Source organism: Orbicella franksi, chromosome 3 (genome assembly GCF_964199315.1).
Source record: "Orbicella franksi chromosome 3, jaOrbFran1.1, whole genome shotgun sequence".
Classification (NCBI taxonomy): Eukaryota; Metazoa; Cnidaria; class Anthozoa; order Scleractinia; family Merulinidae; genus Orbicella; species Orbicella franksi.
Window position 1 is genome coordinate 17,860,990 of NC_138147.1, and position 19,011 is coordinate 17,880,000.

Sequence of the window (19,011 nt, forward strand, 5' to 3'; positions counted from 1 at the left end):
AGTAGCCGCACTGTAAGGTGTTCTGAATTTGTTGAATTAAACTGGTTAGCTTACTTTTTGAAATGCTTTCATCAAAGAACTATGTCCCACCAACAGACTTAATGATTCGCTACTCACCAAAGTTTAATTTGTCTATGCGGTTTGTGATTTTCTGTCTTTCTTTTACTATTCTATAAGCGCTTTTAAGTATTCTCATGTCACGTAGTTATGTAATATGCAAATTTATCTGTTATCTGAGAGATATGTCTTTACAGTATATTGAGTCTTGTTTTTATTGCTGAATTTTATCAGGAAAACTAAAATGCCGTTTACTCAAAATCGCAAACAGGACTTTAACAGGACACATTATGTGTCGATATATATATATACGGAAAATAAGATTGTATTTGTGTTCAAGACATAAAATAACAATATTTTCATTTTGATGTGTGTTTCATGTCCGTCTCATTTTTGAACTGCCACTGAATCAAAAATGCAAAACAATTCAACTGACGACGTCTATCGACGATTTCAATTTCAAAAAAACAGAACCATTGGAATAGCTTGATATACTTTTCCTCATTTTTCTTTAGCACATTTCGCTTTAAACAATCGACAAATTCAGACCTCATTATTTTTGTTCGAATAACTATTTTAAGATAGTCGGAAGCATAATTACCCAATGGTACAATATCAGATCTGGGAAGATCGTGAAACTGGATTCTCGCGATAGCCATGAACTGCGAATTAACCTACTCAAGAGATCCGAGTCCCAGACTATTGCCAAAAGAATACTGTCAAGTCTCTTTTCTTCTTAGTCAAGCCACCGACAAAACGGGGGATCAGTTTACGGGTTCACGCGATAAAAGTGTTCCGCTCCACAGGATTGCGCGCGGTCAGATAAGTACAATTAGGTTAACTTATACGTCCACAAAGTTTTCTAATCTGTTTTCTGGTTTCTGTTTTTTTTTTGTTTCGTTTTAAACCTCTTTGTTTTTAAGAGTACTTGTGAAATTAATTTTTGGTCCTCGCATTCAAGCGTTTGAGTATCTTATTACAATTAAAAGTGAATATTTGCAAACCAATTAAAACAGAATCTTTGACTGCTCTTCCAAAGGTCACAGTCTGCGGTACCGCGCCATTAATGTGAATTTACATAGCGGTCAAAGTACCAGGCCCAGTTCTTAGTTCTTGAGAGTTTTGTTTTGAACGTGACGTGAAGAAAGATCGAAAGGAAAAATGACCGTAGTCAAAGAACTTGACTGTACTGTGAGCAATTATGACAGTGTTTAAGTAAGCTGGATTGTTTTCTTAACTGACGTCTGGCCAACAAAGAGGGGGAAAATGGGCTCTATAAAAATTCGAAAAACCGTAGAAAAAAATTCATCCAAAATCATGAAACCGCGGAAAAATTCGATCAAGACCGAAAACTGCATACAAAACCGTCAAAACGAATGAATTTTCACATCTCGATTATTAAAACCCTAATCGATCTGATACAATGGTTACTAGTGGAGCAAACAGAGTAAACAACAATAATTTCATCGAATTTCATCGAAAGTCCCTAATCTAGTATTTCCATTGGCGACCCTGAAAGTTTGGAGGTTTGATTGGAGCGTTGAATCAATCAGTCACGTGCGACTGTACAGAGGAAGCTCACCGGTACAACTTTTGCGTTTCGCGGCTATTGGAGATCAGTGCAGGCGCTGAGATCGAAGAGAAACCGGAACCCAAATAGGAAAAACCAGAAACCACATCGGATACTAAATTCGTAAACTCGCTACTATTTTTCACAAAAACCGAAAACCAAATGCGAAGGAACACTGCGAAAACCCGCAAACCGCAATGAACATCGAAAAACCGACACAAAACCGGAAAACCATTCTAAAAAATAGCCAAAACCGAAAGACCGAAAATGCCAACGTCCCGCTCATGTCTATCAGATTAGACATGTACTAAGGTGATTCTGTTTTTATGCGGATTGTTTTAATACATTATTATTATTATTATTATTATTATTAGAGCGGTTTTCAGTTGAGTGTCGAAAGTAATTAGACAATTACTTTGGTTTTGGTTTTACGACACTCAATTGAAAACCGCTCTATTATTATTATTATTATTATTATTATTATTATTATTAATATTGTTGTTGTTATTGTTATTGTTATTATTAATGATAATCAGGAGCCATAATCGGGGACGGAGACCGTAAGTCTTGGGATCCGCGCGCACCTATATATATGATATGGGACAATTTTTCTACTTTGAGGACGGTGCCTACTTTTGTTAGTGCGCACACGTTCTGCGCATCACGCAAGCCATGGTTTAGCTCCACGCGCGCGCTGGGGTTGACATTGACGCAATCAACTACGCTATCACGTACACGCCTAAAATGAAAGCAAAATTTTCCTACTGTGACCAAATCAAGTTTAATGAACCTGTACTTAAACCAGGAACAACAGAATAGCAGCATATCGCTAACAACTAACTGTTTACGTCTTCCAGCTGAAAACCTAGCTGTTATCTGTCGAAAATTATACTGAAATCCAGCTGTAAACATGTACCTGCAGATAGCGTAATGCGGGCGGAAAACAAGTGCGAGATACGCAAATGTCTTACTTACTGGGGAGGTGACGGGAAAAAATGTAACGGGGACCGTAAAAGTTTTCAAAAAAGATCAGTAACTTTAAAAAACGCGTGGTTACCACTACATTTTATGTTATGAAATGGAAGTGGCAAGTCTATTCAACACGTGATTAGTTTCTAGTTGTGAGCAAAAGGTATTTAGACTGTATTTTAGCTGAACCAGCGGAAGGCTGTCAGATACGCTGAAAGCGCTTTTGCAACGATTTTGTTATCAAAAACATATCAAAAATGTTTTTGTTTTGTTACCATTTGCCATGCAGTTTAAAGATCTTTTAAAATGTGTTTGCTTTTCCTGTATGTAAAGGGGAATTCTATGGAAATCTGTGACGAAATATCCTTTCCTTCTTTTTTGACGAAAATGCTGATATCAGCATTTTTGTTGAGATTCAAGGCTAATTATCTCGAAAAACTGCGTGGCTACCCCCATTTTTCTTTGTGGATTCCAATAACCCTTGCAAAGATCTACTTTTTCCTTGTGGTCTTAACCTGGCGCAAAAACCTTTGCAATTAGTAGGCACCGTCCTTAAGGTAATTCCTCTGAAAAAAAAGTGACACTAGATTTTTGTTCAAACTTTGTCCACTGAATATTTATCATATGATAACTTCAATTTTGAAATAAAAAAGGGGGGGTGCCCATGCTCGTTAAGGAGCAGTGAGGCATTGAAAATGCCCCATTTTAGCATTATTTAATGCTTATTATAAGAACGCATTCCCAGTAATTGTAAAATCTTTGTGAGCCCAGACTCATAAGAGCACGCATTAAACTACAGTCAGTACATTGTGTCGGACACAAATAAACATTTTAAGTTTGATTCAGACAGAAAGCTAAATCCTTGATTAAAAGTTTGAACCAAATTTCTTGACGTGGTTACCGACTGCAAAATAGAAAAGACCACAGTGTATCTGCTATTTTTCTTATTTATTCAATTTCCAGCAATAGAAATTAGCTCAATGTTTTCTGACGCAAAGCTTATGATTAGTTGACTACAATGACTCGTTACAGTGCTCGTTGGTGAGCTAGAGCCATTTTTCAACTACAAGTAGCTCATTTGCATATTGCAGCGCGTGCACTCTCAGGTCCTAGTCGGTGTTTTCAATTGTCTACAAATCTTGACAAAGATTTCTTCCGTTATCTTTTGTGCTGAGATGCTGCAACAATTTTCATAAACGGCAAAAGAGTACAAACATCATATGTGCTTCTTTAACATAGTGAAATTTTACACTGCGAAAATAAAATAGACAAGGAGTTTTGATAACTCAACCAGCAAAACCAAATCGTTGTTCGAGTTGATTAAGGTGGCCGAACACAGTTTTCGCGCGCGCTTTTGCTGATGTAATTCAGCGCGCGCACAAGTATTGCAAAAAACAAACATGCCGTCAATAGAGCGGTCATTTTATTTACTCAACACCAGCACTATCTGTGCTATTTTTTCTCTATAATTGAACGCAGTGTATTGATGGCTTTAGTCTTTTATCACAAAGACGTGTTAGAAAAGGTAACGATGCAAAAAACCCAGCAATTCTCAGCTTTTTCTTTGTTACAGAAAAAACCCAGTTAAATGCAGTGCATGCGTAGTAAGTCAAAAAATTGCGATTGAATGAAAAATTGAAAGGCCGCGTGCAAGAACGTCCCCTAGATTTTTCGGGCATTTTGAAAGTGTTCAAAAATAGCTGAAGTTTGGCATGCAGGCTTCGTTGTACCTGAGAAACATTGCTCTGAATTTTTTTTGGCTGGGGTGCTCTTCGTTCTCGAGAAATAACGTATGCAAAAAGCTCAGTTTTCCAAGCGGCATCTTTTGGAGATCTTTTGTTGAAAAAAAACAAAAGAAACCTTATTATTTTGTTGAATAGCAAACAGGCAGACTGTTTATAGTGTATTCCACTGAATCTTAGCTGTCTTAAAGTCAAAGGAAAATAGTATATAGAGCGGAAATTTGGGAACAGATTGTTTACACCGGTTATTGTGACGTAAACACAACACGTGAATCGATCGAGCGGCAAACGAAATACCATCGAACGAAAAAGAGATGTGCCGCATTAGAGCTCTGTCAACTAATATCTTAAGCATAGTGTTAAAGTACCTTGTGTGCCTGCCTGGTGGTTGAGAGGCATCATAAAGCCTCGATAAACCCGTAAGTCGTCAGCACGTTTTAAAGAATCAAAATGTGTTCTGAAACTTCGAAGGTAGCTGATATACCGTAATCGTGTTATCGGCGTTCGAAGTCAGATCGAGCCAGGCAGCAAAGTTCAAGAGCACTTCTTGCCCAAGAAAAATACCCTCTCGTGAGTTGTGGCCCATTTGCCAAGCGTTGCTAGTGTCAAAGTTTGGAAAGCGAGAACTGGTTTTAGAGTGATAAAATTTGTCTTGTATCGACCGCCATGTTTTCCCGCGCACGAGGTGTAAAGACCCTTCCCGGCATGCATTGCGATCACGTTCTGCTCGCGTTTCTCGAACTGGTAACTAGATTGTTTCGGCTTTTTTCATTCAAAGGTAATAATGGCCAACAAGTAGCGATCGATTGTAACATAGATCTGTGATCCAGGTTGCGTTGATTTTATTTCATATCGGCATGATTTGTAGTGTTTTGAACTTCTGGGATCAGCGGACATGCAGATGTATGGAGACCCGTACGTTGCGCAGAAGGGTTAATTTGTTAATCTGTTAGGCGGTGCGTGACATAAAGCTACGATCGCGTTTGTCGAAAAATATGTATTTATCTCGTGATTTTTAGCCATTTAAGACGTTGCTGTATTTGGAAAAGTGCTTATTTGATGTTTATTAGTTCAGTGCAGATAATCATTGTCCCAGATAACCAAAGTAAGTTCCAGATGTTAACACTATTTTCCGGCCGCCATATTTTACCTATTTAAACCTGAAATCAACATTTTTGAGCTTATACGTTGCGTGAAATTAACATTTTGCTGTTTTCTAAGTGAAATCGACATCCTTTCCGTCACGCGTTACGTGAAATCAACATTTTTACGTATTTAGACCTGAAATTAACAATTTTTAGCTTATAAATTGCGTGAAATTAACATTTTGCTGTTTTCTAAGTGAAATCAACATCCTTGCCGTCACGCGTTAACGTGAAATCAACATTTTTACCTATTTAGACCTGAGATCAACAATTTTTAGCTTATAAGTTGCCTGAAATTAACATTTTGCTGGTTTCTAAGTGAAATCAACATCCTTGCCGTCACGCGTTAACGTGAAATCAGCATTTTTACCTATTTAGACCTGAAATCAACATTTTTTAGCTTATACGTTGCGTGAAATTAACAATTTGCTGTTTTCTAAGTGAAATCAACATCCTTGCCGTCACGCGTTAACGTGAAATCAGCATTTTTACCTATTTAGACCTGAAATCAACATATTTGAGCTTATACGTTGCGTGAAATTAACATTTTGCTGTTTTCTAAGTGAAATCAACCTCCTTGCCGTCACGCGTTAACGTGAAATCAGCATTTTTACCTATTTAGACCTGAAATCAACATTTTTGAGCTTATACGCTGCGTGAAATTAACATTTTGCCGTTTCTAGGTGAAATCGACATCCTTGCCGTCACGCGTTAACGTGAAATCAGCATTTTTACCCATTTAGATCTGAAATCAACATTTTGAGCTTATACGTTGCGTGAAATTAACAATTTGCTGTTTTCTAAGTGAAATCAACATCCTTGCCGTCACGCGTTAACGTGAAATCAGCATTTTTACCTATTTAGACCTGAAATCAACATTTTTGAGCTTATACGTTGCGTGAAATTAATATTTTGCTGTTTTCTAAGTGAAATCAACATCCTTGCCGTCACGCGTTAACGTGAAATCAGCATTTTTACCTATTTAGACCTGAAATCAACATTTTTGAGCTTATACGCTGCGTGAAATTAACATTTTGCCGTTTCTAAGTGAAATCGACATCCTTGCCGTCACGCGTTAACGTGAAATCAGCATTTTTACCCATTTAGACCTGAAATCAACATTTTGAGCTTATACGTTGCGTGAAATTAACAATTTGCTGTTTTCCAAGTGAAATCAACATCCTTGCCGTCACGAGTTAACGTGAAATCAGCATTTTTACCTATTTAGACCTGAAATCAACATTTTTGAGCTTATACGTTGCGTGAAATTAACAATTTGCTGTTTTCTAAGTGAAATCAACATCCTTGCCGTCACGCGTTAACGTGAAATCAGCATTTTTACCTATTTTGATCTGAAATCAACATTTTTGAGCTTATACGCTGCCTGAAATTAACATTTTGCCGTTTCTAAGTGAAATCGACATCCTTGCCGTCACGCGTTAACGTGAAATCAGCATTTTTACCTATTTAGACCTGAAATTAACATTTTTGAGCTTATACGTTGCGTGAAATTAACAATTTGCTGTTTTCTAAGTGAAATCAACATCCTTGCCGTCACGCGTTAACGTGAAATCAGCATTTTTACCTATTTAGACCTGAAATCAACATTTTTGAGCTTATACGTTGCGTAAAATTAACATTTTGCTGTTTTCTATGTGAAATCAACATCCCTACCGTCACGGGTTAACATGAAATCAACATTTAAACCTTTTTTGACCTAAAATCGACATTTTGAGCTTTTACGTTGCGTAAAATTGACATTTTGCTGCTTTCTAAGAGAAATCAACATCCTTGCCGTCGCGCGTTAACATGAGTCAACATTTTAAGCACTTTTGACCTGAAATCAACAAATTTGAGCTTATATAAGCTGCGTGAAATTGACATTTTGCTGCTTTCTAAGTAAAATCAAAGTCCTTGCGGTCGCGGCGGGCCGATCCTTTGTTATAATAAACCGAGGCGAGACTTCGACTTATAACAAAGGCTTGGCTTGGCTATTATAACAAAGGATCGGCTCTGTTTATCATAACAAAGGCCCGGCTTCGTTTATTTGAAGGACTCGGCGGGAAAAGGGAGTCAGGTATTTTAATCAAAGGTGAACTTTGTCGAAAACGCTCCAAATTTCGCATGCAGCTTCGTTCAGGTATGTTAAGCAATGTCCCGTAGTTTTCGCGCTAAAGTTCGCTTCGTTCTCGAGATATTGCGTATGCAATAAACCACTCGGTTTTTCCAACCTGTGTGCCTTTTTTGCATACGTTATTTCTCGAGAACGAAAAGCAACCCAGCGAAAAAAACTTCAGAGCAATGTTTGTCAGGTGAAACGAAGCCCACATGCCAAAATTCAGCTAGTTTTAAGCACTTTCAAAAATGGCCGAAAAATCTAGGGGACGTTCTTGCACGCGGCCTTTCAATTGCACTCTCGGAAATACGTCTACTTCTCGAGAACCATTAGAATTTCACGAAATTTGGCAAGAAACTACTTTAGGAAATAAGTAACTGGAGTATTGAAAATAATTAAAATTTAATAAAGGAAATTTTAGGTATTCCAGTGAACCTTCAACAAGGGATAATTAAAGATCGCTCTGTTAAATTAATAGCAAAATGGTGTTAACTTGTGAGAATCGTTACAAGCTTGTTGCATGCAAATTATAAAGAAAATCTAATGACTAGATTTTCTACAAATAAACAAAACCGATTTTAAAGGCCTGTTTATATTTATTCATGTTGCCATGGCAACGGCACATACGTCAGCTTAACCATCAAAAAAATCAAAGTTTGTGTTGTTAACTTGTTTGCTGCCATTTTTGACGACCGAGGGATCAAGGGTCTCAGAGAAAAAGGTAAATGAAAAATAGGTATCAAAAACTGTGTTCAGCCACCTTAAAGAAAGCATCATCGTAACTTTGCTGATTATTTCTGCTGTATTCACACATTTTCAGCTAAGCTTTTAATATGTTCTCACACATTTATCAACCTTAAACGTATTTAAAATCTAGAGATATTATATGAGTTCGATGTACATTTTCACACGAAAGTGCGGAAGTGCAATTTGTCATGTTTTACTGACTGCACAAAGCACGCATCGGCAGATGCTCTTATTCATCGGCAATAGACAATTTATTGGATTTCTACACAAAACCGAGCAGCATCTACAGACATAAAATAATGGTCACTCATAGGGCCTTGATGAAACATTAAGCGTTGCTTACTGGATTCAGGCGAAACTGTTTTCGGTCGCGATAGACTCTAGCGAAATCCTCGCAAGCGTGTGGCAAGAGGAGTGAAACTTTGAAGTCCTGAAACGCTGCTATATCCAAATATATCCAACTAGTTTTTTGGTATGTTATGGAAAAGCTGTTAATCTTCAACATATGTGAAACTCACAGTGGAGTAATGTGGAGCTCTTGTAAAAGAAGCAACGCAACACAACACAACTTAACTTGGTCAGTGATGTAAAGCTAAATTCCACACTGTCTTACCTCACTCAAACTGAAGCAGCTTACGACGAAAATACTGAAGTAAAACTCCAACAGACGTGAACGTATTGAGTTGTGGGCCAAAAGCATCAAACATTTCGGGAATTTCGGACGTCATTTCCCCGCGCTACATCCGCAAAATCCTCGCAGCGTCTACGCTCGTGTGCCACACACGATGGCGCAATTTGTTCTAAAAATAGAAAAATTGTCCCATATCATAGACAGCCCCAATACTAGAAATAGCGTGCGCTTACGGTCTCCTTCCCCGATTATGGCTCCTGTGATAACACATGATCTAACTCCTTAGAGGCCTTGATCTTCTCACTAATACTATACCTGCAAAAACGGCTTCAAGAAACGCTTATTGCGACCAGTTGTCATTACCGGGCAGTGTTTGTGTTCAAGACAAAAAATTAATTTTTACGATAACTGCAGAAATTTTCACGCGCACATTGGTTTATTTTCATTGTCAATAAGCGGACAGACATATGAATTTATATTTTATGCGGTGCGGCAACGAGCAAGAGCGAACAATAACAGCTTGTTATCGTAAAAAACAAATTGACGTCATAACATTGTCAAAGTAATCTGCGGATCCAAAAGCTACTTTGACAATGTTACGACGAAATTCATGATCAATAACAGGACAGACGCATGAAAAACTGAGGTCAATTTGTTAAACTTTCATTTAGGCGTATGCGTTATTTCCGTTTCAATACTGTACCGTCAATCAGAAATTCAAACAATCCCCCGGGACACACCTTTCGATTGAAAACGAAACCACTGGATTAGTTTGATACCAGCTTTGAATTACACACCTCAGTATATTGGGCATAAACTCGGCCAAGGAAATTTTCTCGATCATGGCTAGTAAGGTAAGTTGACACTGATTAGGAAATACATTAGCCACGCGTCAATCGATTAAACTATGGTTAATTGGGTTTTTCTTCGTGGTTCATCCATGTGCATCTTCTTTGATTGTCGCAGCCGCCGACAAGGGCTTGAAAGATTTTCAGTCTTAAGTCAGACACAATTCCGATCCCGCCGATTGTTCCATCTTTTGGTTACCCCACATACACCGCTAAGGTCGTGTTTGTGCTAAAAATGCCTGACATAGAATTTCATTGCTGCATTTTTCTTTAGCGCACTCAGTTTGCTTTAAACAGTTGAGACTATTTGGACCTCATTATTGTCATTCGAAGAACTATTTTAAGATAATCGTAAATAAAACCCAGTAGTAAAATGTGTGGGAAAGGCCGTGAAACGGGTTACTCGCTATGTGCAGAGTGACATATTTTGGGCCGGAAGAATAGTTTTCCAACAAACTTTGCCTAGTAACCTGGTAAATGCGGCGACTTTGGTTTTGGAAATACTCGCAACAACCACTAAGTCTTGTAAAAAAAAACATGAATATTCCTAGCTTAAATGTTCCTTCAAAGATTAGAAACGTATGTTACTTTCGATACCTTGTGATTTAGAGGTTCGTGGAAAGCAGCCGGTATATCACTTTCTATAAACCGGCGAAAGTGCCTTGTGTTCGCTCGCGTCCAGACTGGGCTGCCCAAAGCTCCAAGCAAATTCTTCTAAACAAGGGATAGGAAACATAGCAATGTAAAAATATATTGCCATTTTATCTCCCTTTGTCACAGCGGCTTAGAACTTTTGGTGCTTTGGCGAATATTACAGTTCACCGTGCAAATTAGGTTGCCATACAAATTAAGATCGTTTAATTTCAATGACAATGTTTTAAATTGTTTTGTTGTACCTCTCAACTCAAATACGTTTTCCGATTGGAGGAGAGCGTGTCACATGTCGTGGGTCAAAACTCACTAACTCCCTAGGGCGAACAAAACTCACTAACTCCCTAGGGCGAACAAAACTCACTAACTCCCTAGGGAAACAACAACTTGAACTTTCGACGCGCACGTGATCAGGCCGTGCTCCTTGAAACTGCTGCAAATTTGTGAGCCAGCCCGCGTCAAGCAAAAGATTTCTTCGCAGTTTGAGGGTCTCGGACATACCTGAATGAACAAAGAAAGTTAATGCTCAGCTCATTGATCGACTAATACGCGCTGTGTGCAGCACAGAGATCGTCTCCTGACTTCATTTATCTACACCTTAAAGTTTTCTGCTTTTGTGTTTTAGGTTTCGTTTTAAGCTTTTATACATTACATGCAAAAAAATGGTTATTATATTTGTGTTATTTCTAAATGTAAATGTAAAAAAAAAGTAAATCTTATTTATAGTGGTCACGCGCTTCGCTATACAAGCACTAAGCTTAGCTAGTTTATGCCACTGAAATGAAGGAAACAAATATTTCAAATAGACCTAACATCCCAACTGGCAGGAGGCAAAGCGTGACAGAGGTTTTGAACTCGGGACTACCGAGAAACAAATCCCGCTAGTGGGTGGAATAATAATAACTTTATTTAAGTGTCAAATGTATTGAGCACTATTAAAGGTGCTAATTGGAGACACAGTAAATAAATAAACAAATATTTCATATATAACATAAACTATTAAGAATCCCAACTAGTTGGAGGCTGACCAGTTGACTATTTACACAACGCGGTCGAGGAGTTGACCTCGGGGCTACCGAGAACAAATCCAGATAGCGGTAGGGTGGATTGTTTGAACCAGAGACCTCCAGATTTCAAATCCAGCGCCCTAAACCACTCGGCCACGCCGCCTCCACAAGGAGGCCCTGAACCCGGAGGAACCCAAGGAGGCTCTGAGCCCAGGACGTCCGGATTACATCACCAGCGCCCTAAACCACTCGGCCACGCTGTGTGCCTGGCTAAGTATATCTCTAAAATCTTGAGGGTGCAGTAAAACTATCATTTCACAGATGTTGCTTCAGTCTAATTCGTGTTTTGTAAGCGTGAAGTTACTTTAGCTATGTGTAATCACAATGTCCGAAATTGTTGTCCGATTTTTGTCCAAAATGAGACAAAAGTGTCCTAAAATTTAACGTCCGAAATAAGGCGTCCGAAATTGTTTGCAAGTAATGTACTTAATTTTTTTGAATACTTTCCTCTCCCTGATGTGAAATTAATATTTGGGGATCCCCATTCAAGCATTTGAGTTTATATTTACAATGAAAAGCGAATATTTGCAAAGCAACTGAAACAGAGTCTTTTTAGGCATGCAGATTACATTAACCGGCCTAGGTAAAATTACGGCGAATCACTGCCACTGGCCACAGTCATGCAAGCTTTGGATTTTTTTATGTGACTTAGTGAATGCTCTTTCAAACGTCATACTGTGCGGTACCGTGCCTTTCACACGATCACCTAGCGATCTCCAGCGGTCAAGTTGCCAAGCCCAGTTCTAAGACCTTGAGCTTCTTGTTTCGAACGTAACGCGAAAAAACGAACGAAAGGCGAAGTAAACTGGGTAGACTGCGAGCAGTCTCTCTTTTCCTAGCCTGCAGTGCAGGCGTCTTATTGGCGCAAGTTAGCGTTACAACCTTGCGACCGCCTTTTTAGACCGCCATGTTAGACGGTGGTTTTCTTCGCTCCACCCCTCCCCTATCCTTCCTCTTGCCCATCATTCACCCCCTTGATAAAACTTTCTTTCTCTCCCCAGTCTTCCACTGCATGAAAAATTCAAGATGGCGGCTAAACTTTTTACGATGTGAGCGCTCGCTCGAAAAAATTTCGCCTGCTCTGCAGGCTACTCTTTTCCTCGAAAACCGTGGCGAAGAACGCAACGTGGGCAAGAACGTCTTCCGACGCCCGCGCTACTAGCGGCTAGCGGCATCGTCGCTCACACGTCACGCTCACAGTCACGCTCGCTCGATTTCTTGTTTTGCGCACCGTTTTGCGTTCTTCCCTACGGATTTTCCAGGAAAAGAGAGACTGCCCGCAGTCTATAAACTGGGTAGCTTACGTTTTAAAATGCTTTCTACCAAAGAACTATGTCGCACCAACAAACTTCCTGATTTGCTACCTGCCAAGGTTTATTCTGTGTACGTGGATTGTGATTTTCTGTCTTTCTTTTAATATTCTTTTAGCGCTTTTAAGTATTCTCATGTCATGTAGTTATGTAATACGCTAGTTTATTCGTTATTTGAGAGATATGTCTTTATTTTGAGTCTTGTTTTTATTGCTAAATTTTATTATGAAAACTAAAATGCCGTTTATTCAAAATCGCAAACGGGACTTAATTTAAACACATTATGTGTTGTGTTCAAGACATGAAATATTAATATTTTCATATTGACCTTTGCTTCATGCGCTTCTCAATACTGAACTGCCAATCAGATATGCAAAAACAACTCAACAGAACACGCGTATCGATGATTTCAATTTAATCTGTATGCAGACACTTATGTTATCTGCCAAGGACATTAACAACAGAACCATTGGAATAGCTTGATATCAGTTTTGAATTAGACACCTTAATTCAGTACAACAGGGCATAAACTCGGCTGAGGACATTTTCCCGATCATGGCTAGTAGGGTAAGTTAAAAATCCATTTAGGAAATCCATTAGGCATGCGTTAATCGATTAAACTATGGATGATTGTGGTTTCTTTGTTGGTGCATCGATTTGCATCTTCTCTGACTGTCGCAGCCGCCCACCAGAGCTTGTAACAAGGAGAGTTTCGCTTAAACAATCGACATATTTAGATTTATTTAAAATAATAGTCGAAAGTATAATCACCCAATGGTAAATATCAGATCTGGGAAGATCGTGAAACTGGATTCCCGCTATAGACATGAACTGCGAAAGTAACCTCCCCAAGAGATCCGAGTCCCAGACTATTGCCAAATGAATACTGTAAAGTCTCTGCTCTTCTTAGTCAAGCCACTAACAAAACGGGATCAGTTTACGCGTTTACGCGATAACAATGTTCCGCCCCACAGGATTGCGCGCGGTCAGATAAGAACAATGCACAGTTCAACTAATACGTGCTGCATGCAGCAGAGAGCTCGTCCGCTTTATTTATCAACACCATAAAGTTTTCTGATCTGTTTTCTGTTTTCTGGTTTTTGTTTTTGTTTCGTTTTAAGCCTCTCTGATTTTAAAAGTACTTGCGAAATTAATTTTTGGTCCTCCCTTTCAGGTGTTTTAGTTTATTATTACAATTAAAAGTGAATATTTGCAAACCAATTGAAACAGAATGTTCAAAGGTCACACTGTGCAGTACTGCGCCTTAAATGCGATTTTACTTAGCGCTAAAAGTACAGAGTCCAGTCCTTAGTTCTTGAGCTTTTTGTTTGAACGTGACGCGAATAAAGATAGAAAGGAAAAATGGCCATAGTGAAGGAATATGACTGTATTGTGAACTATTTAATTAAACTGGATTGTTTTATTGTGTCCGGCTAACAAACTATCAGACCAAACAAAGGTAATTCTGTTTTAATGCAGATTGTTATAATATCTTCTTTTGTATGGCAGCTATGCCTTATGGTGTCTAGCTTTACTATTTCTATCCCTGCCCCGGTTTTAGCCGATTTTCAGTGCCAGTTTGCGTGTACATTCACAATTATCTCACGGTATAATGTGTCTCACGACAGCGTACACCTCCAACAATGTATTTTTGACGTGACTTTGTAATATTGCAATTTGACAAAAAATTGGTCGTTGATGTAATGGGATTTTATTCGTTTTTACTGGCTCAAAACAGTCTAGGCAAGTCCACATACGAGCCAATTGACCCATCAGGCCGGCGCTTTTCTCCCGTTTCAATGGCAGGAATTGACTAGGAGTATTTCTACTCTCCACTGTATGGGATGCTGGTTTTCACTAAGCAATGCATTCACTTTTACTCATTTATAAACCTGGGTGGAGAGAGGCACTGTTAGAGCAAAGTGTCTTGCAAAAGACTAACGCAACACCAGGGCTCGAACCCGGACCGATCCGGAGTCGAGCACACTAACCACGAGCCCATCGCGCCTCCACCTCGTCAAGCAAGGGTCCGTTTTTTAGGAGCAGACTCTGACGTTTTTACAACCCGGATTCCGGGCGGTAGACTTTGTAAAAAAACTATGTTTGTTTTGAATTCTTACCACGCTGATGAAAACGAACCAATAATTAACCCCTCAGGCTTACGAACCATCACGGTTTCAAAACATATTTCCACCAGGCCATCTGTTGCACTGGTGGCAGGCACATCTCATTTTAATGCGGTAGAAGGAGTAAAAAAATCTTAACAGACTAATGAACAGACGAATCACTCCTGAACTCGGCAAAGTGAAATATAGTACGATACACAGGATACACTTAGTATGAAAATTTTGTAGCAATGCTGATTTACACGAACTGGATTGTTTAATTTTCGAAATGCTTTTCATGCTTTAAGGTATCATAATGTTAAATAAACAAGCAGACTCGATCCGTAAGCCATGGTTGCTTAATATTTGTTTAGCCCTATTAGACGAAAACACGTGTGACCTGTAAGACAATTAAGAACAAAAATACTGGAAAATCTTTTGATTAAGACGTCATAATAGTAGGACATAAGCTCGACCTAAGGAAAAGTTCACTTTTTTTAGTATTAGACAAACTATTAAGAGTCACAAATGTAATTCACTAATAGAACAATTTTCAGGAACACCGTGAAACTGGATAAGAATTCGAATTAACTTGCCCAAAAGACTACGAATCCCAGAGTATTGTGGGGATTGCATGCACGCGGGATTGCGCTAGGGATAGCGTGCAGACAGAAGAAACTTGTAATCCTGGAACCGTGCCATATTTGCACTCTTAACGTGATAGTTCACACGACTTCTCAAGTTGACATGTAATTTGGAATTGGCAACAGAGTAGTTGCTTTAATTGTCTTTATAATGCATGATTACGGGTAACCCGAAAACACTGACCCCCAGTCCGCGGACCCCCACTACGGACCGGGTCCGCGGACTACCTATGGACCAGTTCACGGACTACCCCTACGGAGACCCTCTACGGACCACTCCCCAAAGTAGAATAAAAATAAGAAACAAACATGTCACTTACGGGTTGTCTAATAGATTACTTGTGTCAGCAAGATTTCGAACGTTATAGTGTGCAAATGTAGCATTCTTGGGTTCAGGTTCGGGCGCAAGTTATATCATTACACATTACCCTTTCCTTTGCTGCGGCCATACAGTATATAAAAGACCGGGAAGCCCCCAGGAAGCCTCCGGGAAGCCTCTGAGAGGCCGGCTTGAAATTTGTGCTCTTTCCCCTGAGCCATTTTGTTCAGCCTATTCTCGCGTGGATTCGAGAACTCGCTCCAGGCTTCATAATTTGCTCAGCGGAGTTACAGATAGAAACAAGCTTAAACAACCTAAAAACAGACCTTCCATAGCCCGATGGAGCCATGAATGAAAGTTAAGAACTTTCCTTCTTTTTGTCATCGGCATCTCCTTACGCTGAAAACAGCTTTTAGGCATTTTTTTTTTCTGGGGGTAGGGGGCGGGGGCGTGTTAATTACATTTTGCACAGTGTAACACTCGAAATTTCGCCGATATGAGTAATTTATTGGACAACCCATTAATGAAACATTTATTTCTTATCTTTATTCTATTTTGGGGGGGTGGTCCGTAGAGAGTGTCCGTAACGGTAGTCCGTGGACCGGTCCATGGGTAGTCCACGGACTCGGTCCATAGTGGGGGTCCGCGGACCGGGGGTCAGTGTTTCCGGGTTATCCCATGATTACTGTACTCACCTTGCTCTTAGTCCACAAGAAGAAGCGCACTCGCGAGCACGCCAACTCGACAAACCCCGAGGTACTCGTTGACAATGTGCCTGTGAACTTATAGGGAAACTTTAGAATAGCAGTGATCATCTGACAGCTTGTCTGATCATAACTGAAGCAAACTTAAAGTATTGACTATACTCTTAGAGGATCATTCGCTGAAACTGAAACTTCGTGATTACCTGTCAATTTTAAGGGCCTATTTAAAGTAGCTTTTATTTATTTATTTATTTTTTAAATTTAAATATTTTTTTTGTGGGAGGCGCGGTCAACTCCGGATCCAGTGATCTGGGTTCGAGCCCTAGCCGTTGACATTATGTTGTGTTCTTGGGCAAGACACTTTAGTCTCACAGTGCCTCTCTCCACCCAGGTGTATAAATGAGTACTGGCGAATTTAGTGCCGGGAGTAAATCTGCGATGGACTAACATCCCATCCAGAGAAGAATAGAAATACTCCTAATCGCTTCATGCTACTGAAACTAGAGATAAGCACGGACCTGATGGGCCACTTGGCTCGTATGCAGACTTAACCTTTTTTTTTTTCAAAGTATCAGAGAGGCAAAAGAGATGGTTGAGCCTTTTTTGGATTAGTTTTTAGGAGAGTTCAATAGTCTCTCAGTATCGAATGCTTTAGCAGTACTTTCCATTACATTAACGCAAAGTGGAAGATGAAATTTCGAAGGTCAGCTTAGTTTCTTTTAAGTCTGTAAAGTCCAAGTTTCATTGTTCAACTGGAAAACGTAGGTAGCGGTCCATGACATATTTTGCTATCTAGTGGTGCTTCTCGTGGAATATGGAGGTCACTGAGTAGACTGTAGAAGTAATTCGTATAGCGTGATCGTCCGGGTGAGGGTAGTTCTCAAAAGAACTACTGTTCGTGACTGATTGTGATGTTTCGACAAATTGAGCGGAAGCCACCTTCATAGTCAAGTGAAAAGTGATTAGTAATTAGTGGGTAAAGTTTTACAAAGTCTTTGGTCGATTCTAGTAAGTTTTGGTCCGTCCACTGTTGCTTAACCTGCGATCATGCCCTCCCTCCCTTATATTTCTTTCCAAAAAAAAAAAAAACGCCTGATCGCAGGTTAACTGTTGCTCAAATAAAGTCGCTCTGATTGAGGTCCGCCCGTCGGTTTTGTTTACAGCCGTTTCGAGAAAAGTTGCCCTACCAAGGTGTATTATATTCAGTTGTTTGAGGCGTGTTTTGGACCCGGGTGGGGGAGGGCTCCGACATAAAAAAGACGGGGGAGCTCTTCGGAAATTTTGAAAAGAACCTCTAATCCTGTTTTGTAGGCACTAAAAGGTACGACGAGCAACCGGTCTTTTTCAGATGAGAGTCTCTCCCTACGGGGCATTCTCGTTTCCAGCGTCTCTCATCTTCCCGCCCTCCCAGAGCGTTTTGGATGTGGCGATAAGATTTTCCCTGGAAATGTGTATTTTCGGGGGAGTGCCGTTTTTTTTGCTTGTTCTGTCGGCTTTTCTTCCTTCTGCGATTTTTTTCTGTTTTACCCAAAATAAAAGGGGGGGGGGGGGGGCTCCTCTAGATCACTGCTTTGTGTGTTGAAAATTTATAAATCTAATACGATTATCGTATAAAATTCTTCATTTCCCTAAACAGCAAAACTAACAAAAAACAAAAGAAACAAACAAACAACAAAAACAAGCCGCATGTTCGATGACTTTGATGTTAATAACATTTCTAGAAGAAATTGTATGTTATTTCAGGCTTTATTGCCGGCAAATTTGGCTCAAAAAATTACTTCAACGCCACTTAGACGCCAAACCCTTATTTACTCATTCCCATAAGCAAACATTCTCGTAAGCAACCGCGGACACTTGGAGGGCTTACGATCTGGAAGTTTCTTTTGTTTTTAAGCTCCCGTAAACGGATACTTGAAAGCTATTAGAATTGCGCCTGACTTTGAAAGATACTTATTAACATTTGTAAACTGTATCACTGCTTTTTGTCTCAGTGAGCAGGACTGTTAAGGCTCAGACTGGTTAAGGCTAATGTTAATGCTGGCAACTGATCACGTGTTCTTCAATCACCAAGTGCCAGTCCTAATACTGCAGTATACAGTACTCTGTACATGTAGTTATCATCATTATCGCGCCGCACTGCAGATCAGGCAATAAAACAACAAAAAATAATAATAAATAATAGTAATGATAATAATAATAATAATAATAATAATAATAATAATAATAAAAATGTTTCCTGTAGGCTGGGCAAGCTCCCGTAGGCGGCCATTTCCCCCTCACAACTAGTGGCCGCTTACGAGAACTATTCTCGTCAGCGGCCACCTCCAGTTTCAGACCGTGGCTTTTTCGCGTCCCGATGGTGTTCGTTTACAAGGGCTTTCACTGA

The 19,011-nt window shown here is 39.6% G+C and overlaps 1 protein-coding gene across 1 annotated transcript in view; it reads left to right on the top strand.

Annotated features, from left to right (window-relative positions):
- The first annotated feature begins 13,217 nt into the window (after positions 1-13,217).
- LOC145481636 (ribitol 5-phosphate transferase FKRP-like) overlaps positions 13,218-19,011 on the top strand; it is a 15,209-nt gene continuing 9,415 nt past the window's right edge. Inside the window, exon 1 of the mRNA XM_081460154.1 lies at positions 13,218-13,420. Within this exon, the coding sequence (XP_081316280.1) occupies positions 13,409-13,420 (12 nt within the window). The 5' untranslated portion in view covers positions 13,218-13,408. The remainder of the gene's footprint in view (positions 13,421-19,011) is intronic.